This window comes from Copadichromis virginalis, linkage group LG23 (genome assembly GCF_057382275.1).
Source record: "Copadichromis virginalis isolate Kocher_CV1m ecotype Utaka linkage group LG23, C_Virginalis_male_GT1.1, whole genome shotgun sequence".
Lineage (NCBI taxonomy): Eukaryota > Metazoa > Chordata > Actinopteri > Cichliformes > Cichlidae > Copadichromis > Copadichromis virginalis.
In genome coordinates this window covers 7,089,710-7,104,532 of record NC_140639.1, presented here as the reverse complement: position 1 = coordinate 7,104,532, position 14,823 = coordinate 7,089,710, and the positions used below count along the sequence as shown (strand labels likewise).

General features: G+C 42.6%; 2 protein-coding genes across 6 annotated transcripts in view; both read right to left on the bottom strand.

Annotated features, from left to right (window-relative positions):
- Window positions 1–6,240, bottom strand: part of fam20b (FAM20B glycosaminoglycan xylosylkinase) — a 44,029-nt gene extending 37,789 nt beyond the window's left edge. Inside the window, exons 1-5 of one of the 4 annotated variants that reach the window (XM_085450002.1) lie at window positions 6,011–6,240; window positions 4,625–4,975; window positions 560–807; window positions 376–462; window positions 151–260 (exon numbers count right to left, since the gene is read on the bottom strand). In XM_085450002.1, the coding sequence (XP_085306128.1) occupies window positions 151–260; window positions 376–462; window positions 560–807; window positions 4,625–4,753 (574 nt within the window). In that variant the 5' untranslated portion in view covers window positions 4,754–4,975; window positions 6,011–6,240. Of the gene's footprint in view, window positions 1–150; window positions 261–375; window positions 463–559; window positions 808–4,548; window positions 4,598–4,624; window positions 4,976–5,585; window positions 5,774–6,010 lie in introns of those variants that run through there. The other 3 variants (XM_085450003.1, XM_085450005.1, XM_085450004.1) reach the window with 3 other exon arrangements.
- A 1,621-nt stretch (window positions 6,241–7,861) lies between these two features.
- ralgps2 (Ral GEF with PH domain and SH3 binding motif 2) overlaps window positions 7,862–14,823 on the bottom strand; it is a 73,480-nt gene continuing 66,518 nt past the window's right edge. For both annotated transcript variants that reach the window (XM_085447958.1, XM_085447959.1), the window contains 4 exons: window positions 13,666–13,758; window positions 12,751–12,856; window positions 11,470–11,561; window positions 7,862–11,386 (listed from right to left, as the gene is read on the bottom strand). In XM_085447958.1, the coding sequence (XP_085304084.1) occupies window positions 11,357–11,386; window positions 11,470–11,561; window positions 12,751–12,856; window positions 13,666–13,758 (321 nt within the window). In that variant the 3' untranslated portion in view covers window positions 7,862–11,356. The remainder of the gene's footprint in view (window positions 11,387–11,469; window positions 11,562–12,750; window positions 12,857–13,665; window positions 13,759–14,823) is intronic.

The following is a 14,823-nucleotide window of genomic DNA, read 5'->3' as shown; positions in this document are numbered from 1 at the left end:
ATTTAATGTCACTGCTTTTATAATTTATCAGAAAAGTAGACCATCTGTGATATGAAACTTTCAGCTGTCCACCCTTCAACCACATTTCCTGTCTGCTATGTCAATGATTCGGTTTTCTGAAAGAAGACACAGTAGGTCACAGATACTCACCCTGCATGAGAAAAGTGCTGAGAAGTTGGTCTGTGGCCACAGGTTTGATCTCAGTTCGCAGATTGACGTATCGGCCAACCACCAAAGGTGCTCTCCTGAAACCAAGGATCCTGCATAGAGGACGAAGATTACAAAACAGGACTGAAGATTATGACACTCTCGACAGACCACAGAATGTTTAAAAAAAAAAAATGACAAAGAACTCAAATAACCATGATTACAAACCTGTCCAGGTGAAAAGCAGCTACCTCCGCATTGTGTCTGTCATAGCCTGCGTATGGCTCTCCTTCGACCACATAGTCTCTGTTGTACCTGAGCGAGGGTGGAAATAAAAATAAAATAAATAATAAAACAAAAGTAAGAAGAATAAATCAATCTGTGACAGAATTTTTTTTTAATTAAGCCTGACCTCTTGGGTTTGAAGACCACTTTCTGTCCTCCGTCTAGCACCAGCAAGGCTTTGAGCTGTGTGCCCTTATAGCCCACATCTGCCCGCTCTATCCTGGCAGAGCTCAGGGAAGTAAGCACAGCAGCCAGCTCTGGAGTCTCTTCGGGGTACACCTCTCTGGGGCCCACCCATTGGCTTGCTATCTCCCATGAAGACTGGAGGGTGTTGGTAAGGCGAGCGCCCCGAGACAGTGAAAGACCAGCTTCCATCTTTGAGGGATGAGTAATAATAACACATTGCATGAGATAACATAAGATAAGATTTTAAATAATGAAACTTAGTTTATTAATACTTAAACAAGACCAGCATATTTTAAATGCTTTATAACACTGTTGGCTATGACTGTGCATCCAGTTAGTGATCCCAATGAAAGCACATTTTTTAATGTAAAAGTCAAAAGTTCCCATCCACTCATCATGGGCATGAGTGACACAATTATTTAAGTCTTTTAATGATTTCTTTGAGCTGTTCTTTTTCCAGAATTGTTTATTTCGGAATTTCTCTAATCCAAATAGGATTAAAAGTATACAGACAGACATATATATACTCAAATATATACATACACCTTGGCTAATATTTCGTTAAATGTCCCTTAGAAACTTGCACGTCAACCAGAGGCTTTTAGTAACCATCAAAAAGTTTTAAGCTAACTCTTCTTGGTAGAGTTTTCATTTTATCAGGTTGGACCCGTCCACAAATTTTCAACAGGGATGAGGTAGGGATTTTGTGAAGGCCATTCCAGAAGTGTGTTCCGGAAGTTTCCAGTTCATGGCAGGCTTCCTGGGTTGTTGTTGAACATCCTCACCGATTTCCTTTCGTGCGAAGGTGACAGTTCGGGTCTTCTTTCAGATGATGGCAAAGTGGTAATACACCTGAATAACCTCTAGTTGCACATCCACCTGCAGTTGATGATCATGGAATCTCCAGAAGACCTTCCCAACTTCACAAATCCTCAATTCTTCTTCTGAGTTCCTCAGACTTTTCCAGTGTTCTGACTAGGGATGGGTATCGTTTAGGTTTTATCCGATACCGGTGCCAAACCGGTACTTTTGAAACGGTGCCGGTGCTTAAACGGTGCTCAAACCGGTGCTTAAAGAATGGCGAACACAAAATTGGTCCAAAACCCTCCCATGCTCAGCTGTTTTTTTGTAAAAAGATAACAATGTTAGCCTTTTCTGCAGCTATGGGGCATATATGGTATCACTCTTGGCTGGAAGCAGTGCTTAAACAATGGAAAAAACACAAACTTTGTCCAAAAACCTCTCATGTTTAACTGTTTTCCAACTTTTTCTTTGGTCATTTTAGCCTTTTTGGCCAGGGTGAAGGGAGTATCTGCCATCAAACAAGAGGACAGCCGCATGTAGCTATGATGATGTTTGCTAGTTCACCTTACGTGCATTAATGTAATAACGTGGTTAGCCTACTCAACGTAAATTACACACGAACAACATTAAGCTACTCACGCAGAGAAGAACGGCTGCTGCTGCCATCATCCGTCATCATTTCTGCTACACTAGCAGGGCTAGGGGCCAGGACTCTATTCTTCGGGTTTTTGGGAGATGTTGCTCCAGGTCCGATAACAGGCAACCCACCCGCAGTAGATGTGCACGGTGTGAGGTCTCGCAGCAAGCTATCAAATACGGCGCATTTCTCGGCTTTTAAAAAAAACGCTATGCGTCGCCAGGTGTTTCATCAGATTTGAGGTGTTACCTCCTTTGACAGTATCACAGTATCAGCTTAAAGCACTTGTTGCAGGCTGCTGAGTTTGCATATTTTGCTGTGAAGTACAGCCATACTTTTGACCGCTTCGCCTTGGGCATTTTTAATCTGTAGCTCTGCTCTAAAAGAACGTACGTACCTGGACCCGCCTACTATCCTCGGAAACGTAAAATGATTGGCTAGAATCTAAAGTGTATCACAGCTCAGGAAAAAAAAAAGCACCGAAATAAAGCACCGAAATGTGCGCTGCTTTTCGGTCTGGTTACTACCGTTTATGTCAGAACCGGTGCCATGATGGCACCAGACACCGGTACCCATCCCTAGTTCTGACTATTAGTCAATTCAATGAGTGCTGTCAAAAAAATCCTTTTTATGATGGCAAAGAGAAACTACCAGTCTATAGGCCTTGGCCTTGTCAAGTTAAAAGACACCGTAGAACCAGCTAATTAATTATTTAAGTGAATGTATATACACATTTCAGCCTGTACAGTGGGGCAAAAAAGTATTTAGTCAGCCACCGATTGTGCAAGTTCCCCCACTTAAAATGATGACAGAGGTCAGTAATTTGCACCAGAGGTACACTTCAACTGTGAGAGACAGAATGTGAAAAAAAAATCCATGAATCCACATGGTAGGATTTGTAAAGAATTTATTCGTAAATTAGGGTGGAAAATAAGTATTTGGTCACCTCAAACAAGGAAAATCTCTGGCTCTCACAGACCTGTAACATCTTCTGTAAGAAGCTTTTCTGTCCCCCACTCGTTACCTGTATGAATGGCACCTGTTTGAACTCATCTGTATAAAAGACACCTGTCCACAGCCTCAAACAGTCAGACTCCAAACTCCGCCATGGCCAAGACCAAAGAGCTTTCGAAGGACACCAGGAAAAGTATTGTAGACCTGCACCAGACTGGGAAGAGTGAATCTACAATAGGCAAGCAGCTTGGTGTGAAAAAATCAACTGTGGGAGCAATCATCAGAAAATGGAAGACATACAAGACCACTGATAATCTCCCTCGATCTGGGGCTCCACGCAAGATCTCATCCCGTGGGGTCAAAATGATCATGAGAACGGTGAGCAAAGATCCCAGAACCACACGGGGGGACCTGGTGAATGACCTGCAGAGAGCTGGGACCAAAGTAACAAAGGTCACCATCAGTAACACACTACAACGGCAGGGAATCAAATCCCGCAGTGCCAGACGTGTTCCGCTGCTGAAGCCAGTGCATGTCCAGGCCCGTCTGAAGTTTGCCAGAGAGCACATGGATGATAGAGCAGAGGATTGGGAGAATGTCATGTGGTCAGATGAAACCAAAGTAGAACTTTTTGGTATAAACTCAACTCATCGTGTTTGGAGGAAGAAGAATACTGAGTTGCATCCCAAGAACACCATACCTACTGTGAAGCATGGGGGTGGAAACATCATGCTATGGGGCTGTTTTTCTGCCAAGGGGACAGGACGACTGATCCGTGTTAAGGACAGAATGAATGGGGCCATGTATCGTGAGATTTTGAGTCAAAACCTCCTTCCATCAGTGAGAACTTTGAAGATGAAACGAGGCTGGGTCTTCCAACATGACAATGATCCAAAACACACCGCCCGGGCAACAAAGGAGTGGCTCCGTAAGAAGCATTTGAAAGTCCTGGAGTGGCCTAGCCAGTCTCCAGACCTCAACCCCATAGAAAATCTGTGGCGGGAGTTGAAAGTCCGTGTTGCTCGGCGACAGCCCCAAAACATCACTGCTCTCGAGAAGATCTGCATGGAGGAATGGGCCAAAATACCAGCTACTGTGTGTGCAAACCTGGTAAAGACCTATAGTAAACGTTTGACCTCTGTTATTGCCAACAAAGGTTATGTTACAAAGTATTGAGTTGTATTTTTGTTATTGACCAAATACTTATTTTCCACCCTGATTTACGAATAAATTCTTTACAAATCCTACCATGTGGATTCATGGATTTTTTTTTTTCACATTCTGTCTCTCACAGTTGAAGTGTACCTCTGGTGCAAATTACTGACCTCTGTCGTCATTTTAGGTGGGGGAACTTGCACAATCGGTGGCTGACTAAATACTTTTTTGCCCCACTGTATGTATGCTTTCGAACTTGTGTGTGGATTTGAGCATCCAGTTCCTTTTTAAAGTCATTAAAGACGTATGGTAAACAATCACTCCATCCTGTAAAAACAACCGCTCCAAGAAAGTAGTAATATTAAAAAAATGTAAATTACCATAGCATTCATGTCTATGGTGAGTGGAAACTTCTGATCGCAACTTTAACATGAAACAGCCCACTTGCATCCTGACCTTGCGAAACGCTCTGAGGTCCCGCCGGCTAGCTGCAGTTCCTTCACCTCCATCCAGCAGGAAGATCTTGGCCAGGCCCAGCAGGAGGAGCACGGCACACAGCACCACCATGCGCTGTTTGAGCTTCATTTCCACACTGACTGGCCCTGACCTCCTCCTTGCCTGTAGTTGTGCGTCTCCCCCACAGCGAACACCCCTCACCCTTGATGCATGGCCCCTGCAGCTCAGTCACCTTCCTGCCTGCCTGCACTGTAAGACCAACTTGTCTGAAGGACGGGAGCTTTTCTGCCTTTTCCCTGGAGCTGCAGTCTAAGCAAACAGGCAGTCACCAGCAGGGAGACAGCAGGAGAACTAGGAGAGGGAGAGATGAAAGATGTACTGTCAATAATATGTGAAGAGAAAACTGATTGATTCGCTGCCTCTCTGGCTCGGTTCCCCCCAGGGCAGAGGATGACCCAGTACTGCAGCACAGTTGAAACCTGTCCAGAATGTGCAACTACATCACGATGGCAGAGTCTGGTCTGTGGAAATGTGTGCGTACATTCAAAAGTAAGCTTTGTGCCAGCAGCAAAGCTTACTTACTGTAGCTGCTGTTGCCAGCTGGGCTTTATTAAAGGTGAGGGACCAACGTTTACAACAAGGTGGTTCACATCCCTTCCTCTCCTGCACGAGGATGAGGGGATAGGGTGGTGGCGGGGTGTTGTTGTTATTGAACCTGCCTTTTCTCACTTAAGAAATGATGGACATGTCGTCCTGCTGTGGTGCAGAGGGGGTCCACTCCTGCTGCTGCTGGTGGTTGACACATTAAAGTGGCTCTGCCTTTAACGCAGAGAAGAGTTTCCTGAACCACAGTGATGTTCATCTAATCCTAAACCTTTATCTTCAGCTACACACAAACGAGGCGTTACGGATCACAGCAGTTAAATTATCCAGCTGCCACGTTCACCTGCCCGTCACTTACCTGCCTCTGTTGCTCTCGTTGTGGCTGCCGAGCCGAAGTTAATGTTACCAGGCTGTGACATAATGACAACAAACCGGCCACGAACGAGCTACATTAAAAACACCGGCTAATAAGCTCTATCGACACGGGTTTGGCCACGCAGGCATCGGCGTCTCCCATACAATTGCTCTTTCATGCAGCCACCGAGGAAACGGCTGCCCGCATAAAAAACACCTAAAATACCAGAAAGGCACTTTTCTACCGGAGACTGCCCCCGTTATTCATTTCTGCCAGGTCACCACGGGCTCGTTCACATCCGTGACAACACAGCTAGTCGTTTAGCAAACCGCTGTACACCTTGCTGTGCGTGTTAGCTAAAGCAGCCCGCTAGTAGCACACAGTACGTCGTCTGTTGTGTTTACTGGGCACAGACCGAGCAGACTTACCTTATGCTCATACGCCGTTCACTGTAGATTACGTATCACACAGCTGTCCTTTCAGTCTTTCAAAACGAAAGTTGGTGTTAGTAAATTGGCTAGGTGCTAGAAGTCGCGGTGATTTCTCTCTTTTTTTTTTTTAACCCCCCTCGGAAGCTCCCTTTCCTCCGCCCTTTTCTTCGATTCCTTCTGTGCCCTGCCGTGTCCACTTCCGAAACACTTCCTCCGTCTGCATGACAGCCAGGTAGCCACCAGGCGGCAGTGTTGCCCTGTAGGGCCCGCCCCCAGAAACTGAAACACCGTGTGTGTGCATGGGTGTTGCATATGCATAAGTAAAATGCAGATTGGCTCCTTGTATATTATTAATAACGGATAAAGATTTGTGTGGGATCAAACCTATGAGTGGAACACGACCTTTTGCTGACTTCTGAAGTGGGAGATCACACAAAAGGTTTGGGAACCACTAAAAGAAAGTCCCCAAACCTTTTTTTTTGGAGATGTGAACTAATGTTATTATAGATTGACACCATTCTTAAAAGCTATAGGGGGCATTTGTCAGGGGACCGAGTTAAGATTTTGAGAACAGTTTGGGGTCCGTATTTCAATTAGAAACTGATGAGGAAAATAGATTTGGCAGGGTACTGACAACAGCCTGCCTTTGCTTTGATGAAAATCTGAAGAAAAATATCTGTTATACAGCCATTAAAAGCTCATAGGTTTAGTGACTCCTGGTCACCTCTCCCCCCCCTTGAGCAGGTGCTTTTGTTTGACTCGCTCTCATTCTCATTTTCCATCTTGGAAAATACCTCCCTCGTGTTACTGACGGCAACATTTCTCTATATCTCTTGCATGTGTGATAAACAGGAAGACGTACGAACGGTCGCAGGTATTCAGATACCTAAAATCACAAGCAATAATGGAAAACAAATATAAAACTTCATGAAAGTAGCTGAGTCAAGCCTTTTGGCACAACTTCAGCCTGCTTGCAAGGTGCAAGGGGGAGAGGCGAAACTCTCAAGGAGCCAAAACTCAACGGCAACATCCTGGATGAAGACCACAGACAAATGTGTTGCACAAGCAATAAAAGTTGCTCTTCGTGCCACAAGTGTTGCAGACTTTTTGACCTTTAAAGACAGCTGACTAACGGACGCATTTAGCCCCCAGTACCAGTAAACGTATGACGCAACACCTCCACATTCTTATTGTTTGAGCAAAAACTTTATTTTTATTATGAAAGTTGTTGTTTTTTTTCTTTTCTTGGAAGACAGACCACATAAAAAAAGAGATTATTTTAAATCATTTTATTGGAATAATTAGGAGGCCTGAGAAGTAAAAAAACAAAACAACCCCCCCTCCCCAAACATTTAAACTGTACCCAACAGACAAAACACCTTTAACTGTTAAAAGTACAAACAAAATAGTTAATACTTTATGTATGACTAACACCTCAGTGCGTTATTAGTAATGCAAAGCCAACATCTATAGTGTAGTGGATCTGACTGTAACCTAACGATGATTAAGAAAGTGTAATAAGAATAAAAAATAACCAACACAGAGTAACTGGAGTGCTCTGATTTTGTTTTTCGATATTTTGTTAGACTTAAAAATCTAGATTGCTTTAAAAAATATATGTTGGCATCACTACTACGAAGAAGCCATACTACTAGACATTGTGCTCATCACCAGTTCCAGATTTTTTTTACTTTATTTTTTTAAAAAGGAGAAGGGAGGAGTGGGTGGAATTGTCAAATAGCACTGTGACATGTAATACGACCAAGACTCACATTCACCTGCACAAATCTGTGCTTCATTTCACAGTCACACACAACCTTCAACAGAACGACGAGCATAAAATTGATGTGAAGTTTAAAAAAAACAAACCAAAAAGTGTTTATTGTTACTCAGTCACTAGGCAGCACATCACTCAGAGAGGTCATAGCACTGGCCACAGACACGATGCAGGCAGAGACGAGACACACACAGAGCTAGGTAAAGGGTGAAGGTAATTTATACATCACCCCCATCAGCTTTGACGACTTAAAATGCAGGCTGCCGTCGTTTCCATCCTCGGTAAATGCTGAATGAATGCCTGGCTGGTGCACGTGAGGCACCGGTTCACATTGAATACACTTCTCCAGCCAACCGAAAGAATAAACATCCTCCCATCGAACCCTCCATCTCGACAACGAGACCATTAAAAAGACAGATCTAGAATGAGCTTTGCCCGGAACAGTTAATGCAGGGCAAGTTGTGCATGTGCAGACAGTATGGTCAGTTTTAAGGAAACAACACAAGCTCGTAATGCAGACACAAAAATGTTCAAGCGTGGCATCAAATTTCTTCATAAAAACCAAAAAAAGATTATCTTAAAGGGAGCGTGGCTATATTACACTCTCCAAAAACAGAAGTAGTAGTGGTTGATCTTGAAATCCAACTCTAAATTAAACACCTGTTTCCATTACTTTGACCATATGCTGAAAAGAGGGAAAAAAAAAAAAAAAAAAAAAAACAACAACCAAAAAACATGTAAACTCAGATTACAGTGAGGAAAACCACACATAAGGAAAAAAAATGCCTGACATAATTTGGGTTGCTCTCAAAGAGATTATTGTACCCAGATTAATTAACAAAACAAAACAAAAAACATTCTCTATTCCGATGTCCACAGTAACATTTGTCTTTTTCTTCCACCGTTCTCATCTAACATCAGATAAAGCTAATACAAAGAAAGGAAACATTTGATGGGGTCGCTGACCATCAAGACGAGCTTTGTTTAACATCTATGCATTTTCTCCTTTTGCACAGACCACAGCTTTAATTCTTCCATAGTTGCACAAACTTATTTGACGCACTGCAAATGACATACTGTCTGAATATGTCAGTTAAGACAGAGTAACCAGCATCTTTAGACAAACACAGGTAAATCGTCTCTCAGCCACCCATCCTGTGTCTCACATTTCATCCATTTCATTCACAGACCTCTTTTTGTCCCTTTGGCCAACCAGCAGTACTCAAACATCAGTTAGCCTCCACAGTAAGTCACTCTGGGATTTTGTTGCTTCACAAAGTCTCTCCTCAGCGCGTAGCTCCAGCAACAGCGGACACAGATGAGTTCCACTTCCTCTCTCCTTGTGAGTCACCTTTTCTTCAGAATTTCGGCACAGCACAACTCAGTATGGAGCCATTGCATGAACTGGAAGTTAGCCACACACGATTAGGTAGCTGGTTAACCCCACTGCTCAGCAGTGATGGCAGCCTCAAGGGATTGCCTAATCTGGCTTGAATTACAATGTTATTATAAAAATAGAGACGTATGCACAGGCACACATATGCGCACACATACTTTAAGTCACCGTCACATTACACAGGCCTGTTTTTGGCTCCCTCATTCATTCTTCCACAGGTTTATCCGCTACAACGTCTCCTTTAACAAAAACAACTGAAACTCAATGAACCTGACACAAGCCTGGAGAAGAAGAAAAACCCATTAGAAAGCCGTTAGTATGGAACGTGTCCACCCCATTATCCTTTATCAACAGCCCGAAACCTTCTCTGAGTTTAACACACCCCACTAATAGATGGGACAACGGTAGGCTTCCTATTAAATAGAGTATGTGCAGTGAAGGGATTGTGAAACTGGGCATAGGATTGTGTAAACATACAGTGTAAACAGCTATTAAAAAGGAAAAATTTGATGTTTGACTATTACTGAGCAAAAAAGCACCTCACTGTTGTGTACACCACCATCACTCATGTTTTTGCAAAAACCGCAAAAGTCAGCCTGTGGCATACTGACATATACGGGATGTACAGCGGAAAATGTAAATCCCCGGTTTTTCCCAACTGAAACATACCAGTAGCTGCACGTAATTGCACTGCAGCTCTGTCTTTCATTTTATAAAGCAGTAGAAAAACGTGGTTGCAATGTCGCTTTGTACTACTTATAACCTCGGTGCTTATGCCATTTCCCAAAATTCTGAAGCTGGGCTTGGATACGAAGATGAGGGTCAAAAATAGAAAAACTAAAATTCACATGTACTTAAAAAATATTCAAAATAAATGCAAAAAAAGACATTCAAATGTAACAGAAACAAAATGTTGCTGTGCAATCATCTACTACATGGTAATACTGTGAACTGCACTGTCCAGCCCAAAAGAAGGAAAAAAACAAAAACAAAAAAAACACAGAAAAGAACAAAACATAATAAACAAAGATTTAAAATAGACTCTGTATGGCTCCAGGTAGCTTTGAGTGTCTACTCTAAACCAGAGGAGATAAAATCATGTATCACAAGTTTCTGTTGCTCTCTTTCTTTGACTCTTTCACAGTTTCGAGTCTTTAGTGTTTTTGTGTATGCTTGTGTCTGGTGGACAAACCATCGCCTTTCTGGGCGGATGTCAGGTGGCAGCGAGCAGACAGCACTGGAGGAAAAAGAGCAACTCTCATCTACCCGACCGTGAACGCGTCTTAGCTTAGATTCTGGGATTATCGTACCTCTGTGGAAAACAGACAAGACTCCTCTGATTAAAGTGAACCTCCCACTCAGCGCAGTTATACCACCGCATACTGAACAGTAATAAAAACTAGACACATTCAGGAAGTGTAGGAATTGTTTCTGCTGGAATTGATTGCGAATAAGAGCCCTTACGTTTGCAACGATGCAATCAAATATGTTTGTTTGTGTGTGTATGTGTGCACATGGTAAATATAAATAACCATGTGACTTCGAGCCAATGCAAGTGATTGAAGTGACCAACAATTTAAAGTGTGAAACAAGTAAGTAAAAATAAGTCTAAAGTCCGGTGAGTTAGTCTGACAAAGTGTGTTTGTTTGTGTGATCGCGTATCCACCTGAATAAAAAGATGGAAAACTTGCTTTCAAGCATGGGGGGTGGATAGTTCACCCAGTGAAAAGGAGGTGGGGGGGGGAGGGTCTGTCCTCCCCCCAAAAGACAACAACAACAACAAAAAAAACCAAAACAAAACCTGTCAGTCTGTCAGCAAGGAGAAGTCAAATGGCTCCAGTGAAGGTGCTGAACAGAAAACACCAAAAGCAAACGGGAGACATGAGCAGTGGTGCAGGTCCTTGTTCAGTAGTTAATAAATCCAAAACAGTCATTTTCATCCACACGGATTCGCATTCGCTGTCAAATACAAACACACACACACACAGGGTACTCTGGTTAAGGCAGTGGTGGCAGGTGAGGCTGCAGTGAGGCCAGGGCAAAGAATCGGAGAATCGGTGGTCAGGGTTGATGGCAGTGAAAGCTCCCATTACTGAGTCAGCACTCCTTCCCCATCATCCTCGTCTGTCTCCTCATCCCTCTCTCCTTTGCTCAGCCGCACTTCTAAAAGTCACTCAAATGACATCAGATTGGCTGGCACCTGTGAAAAAAGTCAGATTTTACAAAATGCACCTGTTAATCAGCCTCATGAATGTCTGTGTGTGCATATTCGTGTCTTCATACCTGTTGCCTATTGCTCTGACAGGCAGCACTCAGATGTTTGTACCAGAGCAAAGCATTCATTCTGTTCCCTGCCTGGTACTTGTAGGTGTTACCTAGGAAATGGAAACAAACAGAGTGAGGTGCCAGGTCTTGTAACCACCTGCTCTCTCAACAAGCTGGAAAGATGACTAAAAGCCTCACTTGACTTTGGTCTGCCCGATAAATTCAAAGCAAAGTCATGAGAAAAAATCTATGACAAAGTCAGATGATTTGTGTGTGTAAATGCACATAATTAACACCTGTGTATGAACATTAAGGATGTCAAGTATGACTAATCTGCAGGGCTTAAAGTGACAGGTTATAGCAAAAACAAATAATAAACATTTTTCCTCCACCCTTTAGAGATATGTACTAATCTGGATAATTTGGATGTCAACTGCTCGATTTTGCATAATGGCTTTGGAAAATTACTTCCTTCTCTTGAATATAATGAAGCTGGATGGCACTTGACTTACATGCACAAAAGATACATCTAAAAAACTCTGCAGGTAAGTGCACTCTCAGAAATGTACAAACCTTTCTGTAAGCACTTTCAAGTGTTTAGTGCATGCAACTTTTCATGTGGGACTATTTTCTTCCAAACTACAAAACACGCTGAAAGCTTAACAGATGCAGCTCAGTCAACAAGCTGGACGGATGTAGTTTGGAAGAAAGAAAATGAGGACTGCGAGGTGAATGCCTGTGTAAATGAATTGTCCCCTTTAGCTCACAGAGAGCCTCGCTGTTCAGCAACATTGTGGATACCACCCACATGTTTGCGTGCATTGGTGCAAAATTTTGATCAAAATGACTGAAGAAAAGAAAAATTGTTACCACCTAAATTTCACAATGAGATTATGACATTTCTTATCTTAGCTTTGGATATGTTGGCAGGACATCTTGTATTCAATATGGTTAAGCAACTGTCATTACTGTATGAGTGTTATCTGATTATTTAGATTCCTTCAAGTTAAATTTATAGTCATTCACTGCATGAAAGTGAGCAAGAATAACAGATAAAGACTCAGAAAGAAGAACTAGGCCCCTCATGAAAACGACAATAAAATTGACAAAAACAAACAGCTTAACAAATTTTGGTCTGGTTTTTCGCCTTCTGTATGGTGAGCATGAAGAGATGCCAAAAATAATAACTGACAAGCTTCAGCTTCAATTTAAACCTCCTGACCCACTTTACAATTTTAATGCATCCTTGTATTAATCATTTCCTCTTTGCTTTCTCCCTCTCACGTGTTCAAGTCTCACCATGCTCAGAGTCGGTCAGCAAGAAGACGTCAGGGTGCTCAGGATCGTCAGCCATCATAGCCATCAGACCGACCACACACACGATCTTGCTGGACGTGGACTTGAACTGGTAAGAAGCAAAGTCAAAACATAATCAACCTTCTCTGTTTACACGCGGAAGAATTATTAACACAAGCATTGTGTGTATGTGTGTGAACTCCCAGCATTGCATTTGCACTCCACAAGGTTCTCATTAGCCTGAGTGACACACAGGACTGCGAGTGATGTCACTGGCCTCATTATTCAATGAGTGCTACCATCTGTCCGTCTGTACCCCCGCTGCACCACGGTCCAAAAAAACTTCCTTGCACACTCAAACTCACACTCCCTGCATTTCCTTCTGCTTCTCTGCCTCTTTTGAACTTCTATAAAGTTTCAGTGAATGCTCTCAACCAACTGATGCTATACACCAAAACAAACACACACTCACACACCCCAAGCCTACTTGTTTTTGAATAATGTCGTGTCGACATGACATGAAAAATTTACAGCTCTTTGTTTTCGTTTCCCCTTTCCCCTCCCTGTGCATACCAAGTACAAAGCACATGAAAAAGAATCATTAAGTGTTTTTTTCAGACTTTCAGACTAAAGTTTTTAAGACTGAGTAAGTAATGGCTATCATATGTCGTCTCCTTATAAAACAGAGTGTTTTGGGGTCGTTTGCTACGCCGACTCACTTCTATCAACACCTGCAGTTCGTACAGTGGACATCTAAGACGTTTGGACGTCTCAGTGTCGTTACATTACGTTCCATCTGTTGTCCTCACCTGCTCGAAGAAAACACCACCTCTATAGCACCTGTTGCAAAAACGCTGCCCATGCATGCGTCACCAGAGTGTTAAAGAGTGTGTATGTGTGTGCGCTTGTGTGTCTTACATGTTTTCTCTCAGTGGCCTTCAAGGATTTGGCAGGGTAGTAGTAGAGTTGGGTTCCACACAGAGCAACCCAGTATTTGGTCCAAGATGCCACCTAGAGGCACAAATTGAAATCTGATCACACACTCTGATTCAACCGCATTAAGTCAATGAAAAACTACATAGAGTGACACTAACATGGTAACAGACTCTATATTAAAGCCACAGGCACGAAAGCAAATGACACTTATCATCTTTTACAATGTAATCTGATGCTTGCCATTCACACGGACTTAAACTAAGAAGCTAAAAAAACTCTTATAAACTAATCACACCTCCAAAATGGCAACAACCTCTGCTAGCTGGACAATACACAGGAATGGCTCAAGAAAAACGATACAGAGCCAAAGGCACTGACCCAACCAAGTCTCCAGATCCCAAATACTGGGAATGGACATTAGACTCGTGGAAATCTGTTTGGCCCAAGAGGTTACGATTTTAGACTTTTGGGTCCAGCTGTTAAGCTTTTTCTGAGATGCGGAGAAGGGGGAATGGATGGCATTTCCATGTGTGGTTCCCACTGTGAAGAACTGATGAGCAGCTTTGATGGTGTTGATAGGTGGGTTGGGGGCTTTTCTGGTGAGTCAAAACATACCTTTGGGCTTTGTAAGGGTTACATTCACCCACGAATGCCAAACTGGGATGAGATGGACTACAAAAGGAAAAGCAGCTGACAAGTGCTCAGCATATGTGGGAACTCCTTGAACAAGCATTTCAGGTGATGACCTCATAACGCTGGTAAAGATGTTGCCAATATTGTGCAACGCTGTCATCAAAGCTAACAGAACCTTAAAATATAAAACATATTTGAATAAAAAAAAAAAAAAAAAAAAAAAATCCTTTCTTGTGCTTGTGAAAGACTCAACATGCAATCTAAGGAGCTTGTTCTGCAAACTACAAAAAGACTTAAAATTAATAGAAACGAAATAAGGAGAAAACGCATGAAAGAAAATGGGATCAAGTGAAGCCATTAATTAACACGGCAGGTGTGGAGCGCCAGACTTTAAACCATCATCACTACGTATGACAGTCTTTAGTTATTTTAAGTTCATATAAAGCTCCACATTTATTTCCAGCAGAAACATAAGGGGGTAATCTTAGTGTCACAGGTTCGGGAGGG